Source organism: Polistes dominula, unplaced genomic scaffold (genome assembly GCF_049000335.1).
Source record: "Polistes dominula isolate Pdom_NZ unplaced genomic scaffold, Pdom_raw_medaka contig_31, whole genome shotgun sequence".
Taxonomy (NCBI): domain Eukaryota; kingdom Metazoa; phylum Arthropoda; class Insecta; order Hymenoptera; family Vespidae; genus Polistes; species Polistes dominula.
Window position 1 is genome coordinate 39691 of NW_028300925.1, and position 11719 is coordinate 51409.

General features: G+C 25.5%; 2 protein-coding genes across 2 annotated transcripts in view; both read right to left on the reverse strand.

The window, feature by feature from the left end:
* Nucleotides 1-8358, reverse strand: part of LOC107064675 (scavenger receptor class B member 1) — a 23137-nt gene extending 14779 nt beyond the window's left edge. The window contains exons 1-2 of the mRNA XM_015317644.2: nucleotides 8190-8358; nucleotides 7011-7163 (exon numbers count right to left, since the gene is read on the reverse strand). Of these exons, the coding sequence (XP_015173130.2) occupies nucleotides 7011-7163; nucleotides 8190-8220 (184 nt within the window). The 5' untranslated portion in view covers nucleotides 8221-8358. The remainder of the gene's footprint in view (nucleotides 1-7010; nucleotides 7164-8189) is intronic.
* Nucleotides 8359-8488: 130 nt separating this feature from the next.
* On the reverse strand, nucleotides 8489-9525 carry LOC149032935 (uncharacterized). The gene is made up of 2 exons (XM_089171323.1): nucleotides 9217-9525; nucleotides 8489-8832 (listed from the first exon to the last, which is right to left on the reverse strand). The coding sequence occupies exons 1-2, from the start codon at nucleotides 9470-9472 to the stop codon at nucleotides 8756-8758; spliced, it is 333 nt and encodes a 110-aa protein (XP_089027449.1). The 5' UTR covers nucleotides 9473-9525; the 3' UTR covers nucleotides 8489-8755.
* Between the last annotated feature and the right edge of the window lie 2194 nt (nucleotides 9526-11719).

Here is an 11719-nt window from a genome sequence, read left to right on the forward strand (position 1 = left end):
TTTTTTATTTTGTTTTTTTTTGTTTTTTGTTTTTTTTTACTGACTTGTTTTACATTCAACGATGCTCGTTTTTTTTATGCCCTTTTTTTACCTTCCATTTCTGGTTTTTAAGGTTGTGGTACCAAAATAACATCGTTGCAAATTCCATGGTATTATTTTACCTTTTTTATGAATCCTTGGAACGAAAAGTAATTTTATTAAAAGATATTTTTTTGTACAAAATGTTTTTGATCTTATTTCTAAATTTTTTTTTCTTTTTTGTATTAACATTTTATTTGAAATAGAAAATCTATTCAAGCGGTGCATGATTTGTTTTTTAATCCGAGATAATAAATGACGTAATAATCTAAAGATATATTTATGTTTTTTCTCTTTCTCTTTCTCATGCTCTTTTGAATAAATTATGATTCTTCTAGAATATACAAGTCGAAGTTTTTGTTCTCATTCAGATTACTTTTTCACGATCATATATTGTTAGTGTAAACATTGTTTAATTTTATTTTTCTATTGATTTGTTCCTAACATATATAATATTTTTTTAATTTTCAAAATATAAATTGAAAAGTTTTAATTATTCATTGAGAGGACAAAATATAATAAATCCATTAATTAATAAGACAAATTGATTTGTAGAATATATCTTATAAATTATGAAAAAATTTAGACTTCATTCTTAAGTAACATGATGCTAAATATCAAGGTCATGTAGTCGGATAAATATTTTGTTATAAGATTGTATATGTGTATATATACAAATACATATGTATGAGAGAAAGTTTTAATTTATTTTAAGTTAAATCTTACAAAAATTATGTTACTTCGTTTATGTAATATTAGGTATTTGCATAACGTTCTTCGATTTTACTTCATTATTTGTTCTATTGAGGTATCTTGTTGTAATAATTTTTTTTTTTCATAAATACTGTTTTTGTTAACAAGGCTATTTTTTCATATTAAGATCAATAATATTATATAATTTGCTATAGTTGAAATTATTTTCTGGAATTTTTTCAAGATTATTGTAACCTTACAACTGATTATACACTCTCTCTTTTGGAATGTACATGTAATTGCAACAGATGGATGTTTCTTTTTAGAATTCAGATAAATCAAATTGTAATCCTCGAGTAATGTCTTGATACGATTTTCCTTATTTTGTCTTTTCTTATGATTATTATAACTATCTGTTTTTTCTTCGGTAATGTCATCGTGGAACTTGCCAAATAGTTATTTGCGAAGCAATTTAATGTCATTTATATTATCTGATGTAATCATCACAAATCATTTCTCGATTAAATGTTGTGTTTACGGTTTGTTTTTTTCCATCTATTGGGATATTATCTTTTTACTTTATGATATAATAAAACTTGCTGATAAATAGAAACTCAAACGGAATATTCAAAAACTATAATATTTTCTATACTGGAGAATAATTGGTGTATAAATAACAAAAATGTGGATGATCTAGGATGATTTATGTTAATACATAATATAATAAATAAATGAAGTTATTATAAGTCAGTGGTTCCCAAACTGGAACTTTTTCTATCGCCCCCTTTTCTCTGCAAAAATATTCCCTCCCCCTTTTTGTTTTTGCTTTTTAGTACTGTACCTCAGGAATCTGACAGGAATTTGATAGAATGACCTTTTTTTTTTGACCTTTTTGACCTTTTTTTTAATGCACACCTATCAATCGCATCTCTTCAATCGCTTCATCGTCCACCAATCTCACAAAAAAGCCTAAATGAGGGAATTTCCTTGTAACTTTATTACTATTGACAGCCTTCGCTGACAGTTTTTCCTTTTTAGTACTTCATTTCCCTCACCTCCAAAGTTCACCTGTGGTCGTGGTCGTCAGTCATCGTCCCCCTGGATCTCAAAATCGCCCACTTTGGGAATCACTGTTATAAGTTATAATACTTTTACGTGTTTGTAGCACGGAATTTATAAACATGCGAATTTTAAAATGACTACAAAAACATATTTAGCTATAAATATATTTTTAAGAATTCTTCCTCGTTCATACTATAATTCATCTTCTTTACATTTCAATGAATTTTCATTGTTCAGAACAAGATGATAATATGTAAGTGTTAAAAAAATATATAAATTTATAAATCATTGAAGGAATAAGATAGATTAAGGAGTAACACCACTATAGAATTTTTGAAAAATCGATTTTTATTTTTTTTAGCTTAAAGTGTACTTTAGACATCTAAAATTCAGACAAAAAAATTCCCCCCCCCCCCAAAAAAAAAAGGCTTTTTTTCAGGCTCTATAGTGGTGTTACACCTCTTAATGTAGGTATTCGTATTTTGGTGAATCTTCAAACATGATATAATCTATAAATATTCAGAAGGACGGTTAGAAAAATATGAATTTACTTTGAGAGAAAAGTAGTATTGAGATAATCGTGATATTTAGTTAGAAGACAAATGGTAGACGAGATGTTATCATTTATTAGCTGCATTGGTACGTAATTGTATTCCTATGATGTTTTACCATAAATTTCTAATTAATCTTTCCTTCTTTACTTTTGTGCTTTGACCTAACGATTAGCGTAGGAAGTAGTACTTCATTAATCTTTGTAAGCAAATGAAAAGTTTATTAAAGTTCTATGCAACTTGTAGTTTTTTTAAAGTACTTTCAAGTGACTACTTTGAACATATATATTTAAAACAGGACGCACAGACCTACCACTAAGAAGAAGAAGAAGAAGAAAAGAAGAATTATATATTATATATAAATATAAATATATATTATTTATAACATATTATTTACGTTATTTACGTTATTTACGTTATTTTATGATTTATTTCAGAAATTCGATATCAAGAAAATTCTAGAAATATGGAAAAGTGTATTCTATTTGTTTCTTTTTTACAGCGTTTCTTAATTTCTTTCTTTTATAAACACGGATTTCAGGTCGTACTAATTATGCATTCCGAAATTTTTTTGCTAGGAGAGTTGCAGGGAGCAACGAGGAGGATTGAGAAGAAAGAGGAAATCAGCCCATGACGTAAATCGACAAACGTTGATCGTTTAATTGGTCTACAGAAATGGCCAATTAAAAAATAACTTTTTTCCTATAATATCGTTATCTTTGAAAATTTTCTTTATTCGCAATAAATAGTTTATATTTCCAAATAAAAGTTAACGGTTTAGCCATGTTATATTTTTATATTGTAGTTTCCGGCCGATTACTATATAGTCAAGCAACATGAGCACGTTTAATAGCATGGATGGGCTGACCTGTTTGGAGAAACCCATGACTAAAATCGTGTGCTGCGTTGATTTCAAAGAAATGATAAAAGGATGCGATTAAGGATTTTTGGTAGTAGTATTCAAAAGAAAAGACTCGAATTCGTAATACGGAGAATAAAATTATAATTAAATAGTATAAAAGTAAGAGTATCACAAGTATTTGTGATCGTTAGTTTTATGAAACATACAAATGACAAAATTTATGCGAATTTAAATAGTGATCATTTAAATATTCGATATTCATTGTAAATAATAGATAGTTTAGGTATATTTTTTATTTAGTGGAAGTGATTAAATTATTCGCGTATAAATTTTTATTTCATTAAAATGTAAAAACACATCTTTTTCCATTTAGAGAAAGGTCAATATGCCGGAATAACATTTCGACGTTATTGATGATACTTAATTTGCCTAAAAGATAAATAATTTTCTATTCTTTAATGCAAAGTATTGTATTTTTTTAATTCTTTCTTCTCGTTTTTTTTTCGTTTTTTGTTTTGTCAGTGCGTATTGTGAGTATTTATTTATTAAAACTAATTATTTCGTTAACATTGAAATAAAATTTCAATGGGAATAAATTATAGATTATTTTTTTAAATTTTCGAGTTCATATAAGAACAAGTATTACATAAAAATGTAATCTTGAAATGTAAACATAAAAAATATAAATGGACAGTTCTCAGATAAGTAATATAGATCATGTAATATAATGAAGAAAATTGATGTTTTAATTAACTTATTAAAAATGCATCGAATATGCTGCTGTTTATTTTGTTTATCGATCAAACTTATTAATATCACAGATAAATAAAGTTAATATACATTACTAAAATAATCGTGTATATGAGATACTTATATTCCCATAATAAAATTAGTGAATTTATATTCACGTAAAATATATTTGCAGAAGCTATTGTTGAAAAGAAGACAATTAGCATTTTTCAACAAAATTAAAATAATAATCAAATATTTTGTCTTGTGATGAAATTCCGAAAATACCATTGTTAAATTTCGTTACAGGGCCAATATAATATAACTGGATCTTCCAGTTTCGACGTTAATGGTTTTAAAAAGAAAGTAAGTGGGGATTGAAACGATTCAACCAGCAACTTCTTGCTGCTCTCCTCGTAACCTGTTTTGTCTTGTCGAAAATAAGAAAAAGTATTCATCGGAAAATTTCACATCATAAGATATAATAGGCTTAACTTTTACATTTAAAATCTCAACGAATCTCTGACAATTAACAGACATTGATCAAGATCGTAAGTGATCGTTAATAGATGGATTTATGCAAAAATATTCTATGATAGTCATTACGTAGTAAGAAATAAATTAATCTTAACAAGGTTCAAAGAATTATACTTTCGAAGAATAGTTTCGTAATGCTGATTATGCATTTAAGGAAAATTAATTTCACCATAAATATATATTAATCAGCATTATTTATCTACCTATTTATTATTATAAAAATATTTAAAGTATATCTTTGTTCAATTTATTCTACTTATCTCTTAATAAATTCTTTTTTATTATAAAAAAATTTTTATTAAATCTTTTAAATGCGTTACTTTATTCATCAAAAGTATAAATATTTTATGAAGTCATAATAAATACGTAATCATAATTTGAATTTGACGCAGTTATTGAAATGATAAAGATCTCAATGTATATATTCTTGATATTATAGAATAAAGCAAATAATGTATACAGTTTAAAAGTGTCAATCGGAAGAAAAATGATCCTTTTTAAAAATCAATTGAATAATAATTAATATGGATTTTCTGCATAGAAATCCATTCCTTCATTATGGAAACTTTTCTGAACGTACACTTATAAGTGATATACAGATATTATCTAAAAGTCTATGTCAAACCAATAGTACTATCTGTTTTTACGTTTGCACGTAGTTATAATAGATCCATTTACTTGCCGATTATTAAAGTGTTTAATGTCTTTAAATGCTGCTGCTGCTGCTGCTTTATGGACTTTAGCTTCAATACTAGGACTGGAATTGTTGCAATTATTATTTAACTTTATTTGAATTTATTTTCCTACAGAATTTTCAAGAAAAAAAAGATAGACCTTGCAATTATACACCTCGTTTCATATTTTTTTAGTAATCATTTCAAGATCCTTCATTATACGATCATTTCTACAATTCGATCGGAATTATTGATGATAGATGTGGATTAATAATTTTCGAATAGGCTATAATTATTTCCTCTTGTATACTCTGTAAGTATGTATAATCAATTATTTAAAAATAAAATAATAATATTATAAGTTATATCTACTGAATAATGGTTTGTTAAGTTTTTTTGTTTGTTTATTGTTCTCTTCTCATAATTTATTCTTCTTATGTACTTATTACTTAATTGTATTTACAATACTTATTCATAGCGTTATTTTGAAAATGAATGTATAATAGTTACAAGATGAAGATCGATTGTAATAAATTAAATTTTGGTTTGAAAAGTTAATCGTCTCTTGGAAGTTTATATTCTCTAGAAATATATTTCGATCTTGTGTATTTCCTTTTTTTACTTAGAAAATAAAGTATTTTTATAAATTTTCTTTTTTAATTCGTGTAAATTTCGTTCGTCATATATTAATTATATTTCTTATTTAATCACAGGATATATATATATATATATACAAATACGATAATTTTCGAAATCAATACTCTTGTAATAAAACTTTATCGTGTATGTTTTTAGGAAGTATGATATTTTTCATATTAATTATTTAATTTCTTCATTGTCCTTAAGCCATTAAAACGTGTTTCTATTGTAACAAAAGTTAAAAGGAAGAAATAATAAATTAAGGTTAACGTATAAATAACGTAAAACCCACTGTATTTGCTTCAACGAGTGCAGACAAGGCTGTTAAGATAATTTACAAAAATAAATTTTATGTAGGTACAGTTCCATTAAACGTAACTCAAATTTTCACCTTGATTTCATTAGTATTTCACTATGATAAGTTAAGAGTCGCTTATTCTAAAGTTATACATAATAGAAGGCAAAAAAATATTCAAGTGCCAAAGTTAAAAAAAACAATGAGTAGTAAAAATAGTTACGTTGTAGCTATTAAAGTATTCAATAAGTTACCTAATGATCTCTAAGAAATGACGAATAATCCTTATACTATCAAGCGTCAATTAAAAAATGTAATATGTGATATAGTTTAACTATATACCGTTATATCACTGTTGAAAATTATTCTAAAGTTAATTAATGTTATTTCAATATATTTATCTTTTTTCTTAGTTCTTAAGTATTAATAATTTAAGTTTTGTACCAGCCTATGTACAGGTAACTATGTTTATCTCTTGTAGGATTTACTATGTAGTAAACGTAGTAACATTTGTTATTATTATTATTATGTAAATTTTTCTTTTCTGGTATAAATAAATAAATAAAAAAATTAAGTCACTTTAACAAAAAATATGTATTAAAAGTAATTATACTGATTTGTTTTTATACTTATTTACGAAAACAAAGTACTTATATTGTGTTCATTTAAAATAACAAATACAAGTCCTTTCAAATATAATACGGATAATTATACGGATGATTTGTATTTTCTATTTATAATCATTCATAATACAAGTAACCCTTCTATAACACGGTAGATAGGTTCCTACAAAATACCGTGTTGTATGAGACTTTTGTTTCAAATCATAATTGTTCATGTAATTAATTATTAACTGCATTTTATTAAATAAATATTAAAAATATATTTACATTTAACAGCCAATGGTGTAACGATGTAAGAAATGTTCGATGGTGGAGCCGTATAGCCAATAATTCTCGTACTATTTAGATAAAAACATATCTCTTTGATAATTCTTTGCCATAGCCTCTCTATTTGATCTCGAGTGAGAAATTTTGTGAATCCTTAAATAGAAATTATATATCAATAAATTATATATCAATATATATATATATTAAATTCTTCTCTTGTTCCATTTTTTTACAATGTTAACATTATTTTATTAATTAAAAGTAGTCTTTCGTAGTATTAGAAATTAAATAAAATGTGTAGTATATATTATTAAAGTGATGACAAAAAATTGTTTTGATTTTATAATAAGCGGATTGCGACAAGCATTTATTATGCGTTATGCATTAATTTACATACGCTCCATTTATAAGTGGATCGTGTGATTATTTATCAAGATAATCACACGATTCTTTTTTATGCAAAATAACGCAGCATTCAGATTATATATATATTACTTTTATTTTTTGTATATTTCTATAATTGCGACTCGTAACACAAAAAGTTAGGAAATATTATTATTTTTTTAATGTGACACAAGGAAGTTTTTTGAATAAATAATATTTAGAATACCTATTTTTATACATACAAAATGGTACGCGTTATGCTGTTTTGTGATTATTACTTAATGTGTGTTAAAATGAAACATAAACAAGGTTTAAAAATTGTATAAGAGTTTAATAATTCTCCTATTCTTTTTGTTTTGTTTTATAAACCTAACTCTATTTTCCAAAAAAAAAAAAAAAAAAAATCGAGTTAGCTACTGTAATAGTTACATTTTTACATGATCTTTTTATTCTGAAGTAATTTATTACTAATATATTTAAAATCATGAAGATTTTGTAACAAGAAAATTTGCTGATTAATGGAATAATGAAAAAGTTTATTTTGAAAGTGGCCTAACTCCATTTGTCAATTATTATTTTCCGGTTGCATGTGGTAAAAATGTCATTAAAAAAAAAAAATAATTTACTATTCGTTCTCTAGGATTATTGCAATATTATTTCAAAAGTGTCGGAAAGGTAATAACTTTATTGTAAATAAAATGAGACATTTATGGAGTTAGGCCAAAATTTAAAGTTAGTTTCAAAATAAACTGCTCATATAATACAATTTAATAAAAATGATATTAAAGTACTTACGGGATGGTAGTAGATTTGCAATGGGAAACATGATGAAAATATTTTTGAGTAATTTTGATTTGTGAAATTATAAGATTTAGAAGAATCTTTTCGTAAATCAATTGAACGAATTTTCTGGTGTCTTAATAGAACAGCTTCTGTTACAGTACTAATTCTCAGATTTTAAGGGGAAATTTATTTTTCCGGTATGTTGAGGAGATAAAACCAATATGCGTTGTTGAGCTAATGAATTTGATAAGAAACAGTACGTTGGTTGGATACATTAGAGAGATATATTATTCCATTCATCTTTTATCTATTTAAATCTAGAAAGTACTTTCATTGTTCCATGGCAAATGAACGATATTCGATAAAGGTTCTATAAATATATATATATATATATAATAATTTATGTATATGTGCATTTAGTTTTATTATCAATATTTATTTATTGCCTTTGAAATTCTTTTCATTCGATATTTCTCAATGCTTATCAAATTCTCCATTTTCTACGTTTAATCTTTATTTTTCATAGATTTTATTTTATATTGTGTTTTTATCTTTTTGTTTTTTTAGAATTTTATAAATTATGAGTTAGATAAGGATTCAACACGTCGACGATTCTGTTCGATCTTTTTTTTATCTTCCAAAGTTAATGCTAATCCTAAAACATAATAATATATTTTATTATTATTTTAATTAAATGGAGTTGTTTTACATATTTATTCATCTCTGATATATTAACATAATATGTAATGATATATTAATATAATTTCGATTGATTTAAATAATTAAAATGAATATTTTTATTTGAAATATTAACGAGAAGAGTTAAAATTAAATAAAATTGTTTAAGAGAGGTCTAGGTTATATCAAACAGAGATAAGAAATCTCGGTGTATAAGTAAAGTTTAACTGATAATGAATAAAAATTAATACGAATGGAATGTTGAATTTCTATGATAGTCTTTGAACGAATTCATTTTTAGTTATTTACCTTGAGGAAATATATCAGATAATGAAAAAGATACCTATGTATTATATTTTACTTTTAAGACAGATTTCACTATCGAATGAACAAATACTATCGCATTCGCTAACTTCCGATTCAGATTCAGATTCAGATTCAATTTTTGTTTCTACTTTTTTGCACCAAAATTTGTCTGTTTTCATAATTTTCTTTTCTTGAACTTTATTCTCATCGTCCTTTACTTCATTTTCAGTAGTTTCTTCAGCAATTGCATTTTCTCTCTCTGAATCAGCTGTTGCTGCATTTTCTTCATTTTCTATTTCAAGGTTCACCATGTTCTCTCCTTTAGAAACTTTCTTCTTTCGTTTTATCTTCTTTTTTTCCAGATTCCTTTTCGTAATTCTCTTTTCTGCAATAAGTACTATTTAAAAGCGAGTTTAATGATAATGCAAAACATAAATTAGTTTTTGAACTTTAGAGTGTTTACAAAAAAAAAAAAAAAAAAAAAAAGAAAAAAAATACAATAATTAATATCAGTTTAGAATTGATGAGTATACGTTATATAAAGAAATTAATGATTAATGACAATCAGTAATTAATTAACCTTTGCTTTTGATAATTTTCAACATTTAATTCTTATCATAATGATGTACCAATAGGTGGTAATATTAATGGATATTATTGATAAATAATGATACGATTAAATTTTTTTTCATTAACTTATCGTGACATTGATGTTCTTCATTCATATAGACATAATTGCTATGAATCTTACTTTCTTGCTGCATCATAGTTTCTTTCAGAGCAATTACGTTTTCGATAAAACAATTAATGTGTCGATGATCTACCAATTGATATCTAACTTCTAATGAGGGTTGAATTCTTTTTAATAACAAATCGATAGAAGACACGTGCTTTGGTTTCAAAATTGTTCCTTTCATTTTCTCGTCTTTCTTACATTTACGGTAACGAATTTTGGTAATAGTTTTTGGCACCGTTTTCTTTTCTTCCTCGATACAATCTGTTATTTCTTTTTTACGCTTTTTTATTTTCTGTTTTTTCGGATCATTTAAAAGTTCTTCCTCTTTTTTCCATCGTTTATATTTTTCACAATTACTTTGTATGCTTATCATGATTATTTGGATTTGTTAATTTAACGATGATTTTTCTTAACAAAGTAATTAAATAATTTGATTTATTATAAGATATTTGAATTAGGTAATTACAATATATATTCAATTAAATTCTTCAATATATTACCTTCATTATTATTTTTTCTTACATCTTAATGAAATTTTTATCTAACCTTGCCATAATTTTGAATTTATTAATTATCATATTTTTTTTTAAGTATTAACATTTTTGGATAATTAAAATATTACATTACTTTGGAATTTTAAAAATTATATTTTAGAATTGTGATTGGTGACATTTTGAAATAAACGAAACATTCAGTCGATCAATAAATACATCGAATACACGTTACTTTTAATATGTCAAAATTCATTGCGATATTTGAATAATTTTTCTAATGTCAAATGTCCAAATTCCAAGTACATATATATGTATACATAAAAATATCAATATGTTATTTAAAATCAATTGAGCAATGTGTATAATTTCGAAGAAAGTTTAAGTTTAAAAAAAAAAGAGAAAAAAAGAAAAAAAGCAAGGAACAAATTTACTTAAAATTAATGGATTCGATTTAATCACATAACCTATAACAAAGGTTATGTTAGTAAATCTAATAAATTTATGGGAATAAAAAAAAAATGGATCAAACTTTGAAAAAGGACAAATCAGTAACCGAAATGGAAAGAGAAAAAAAACAAGAATTAAGCAACAAACTTAAACAACTTGATGAATGCGACGAGGTAGTCTCAGTTGAAACGATAAATGCAATTGGTCGAGTAACAGAGGATGTTGTTGCTGCTGATGATAATCCACCGAGTAGTGATGAATTGGATGAGAATCTCGAAGAGGAATATCAAAATCTAAATGATATTCTCGATTTACCTGACGACACTTATTCGCTTACTGCAATAAAACCTGAATTACCAGCTTGCGTAAAGTATGGTGTACGTTCTGGCCTTACTCATCTTAATATGTCCAAGTTTTCACCACTTTCTCGAGGCCATCAGGTACAGGCTTTTAAATCCATCTAAAATTTGACAGTTCATTTGTATTGAAGTTATAAGAGGTGACAATTTTTAAATTAGGGTGGAGCTATAGCAATCACTGCGTTCGCAACAACAGCAGTATATAAATCAAGATGTTGGAACGAATCTGTAATAGATCAAATTATCGAAGATGGTGATACGTTTTATTGTGAATCTTATGCAGATATAAATACGGATGATCGTCGACGTTTATCAATTTTGGATTTAAAAAGAAACGTATTTGTTCAAAATAAATTAAACGTTAACGTAACGATCAAGGATCCATCTTACGCAGGCAAGTTTCATTCGCAAGATCCAACCGAATTGCATTTAGTCAAAGCTTTGGAACTGTTTTTCAAAAGACACAATTCTGGAATTTTGACCTCGTCAATTTTGAACTTGGCTATTTGGAAAGAACCAAGA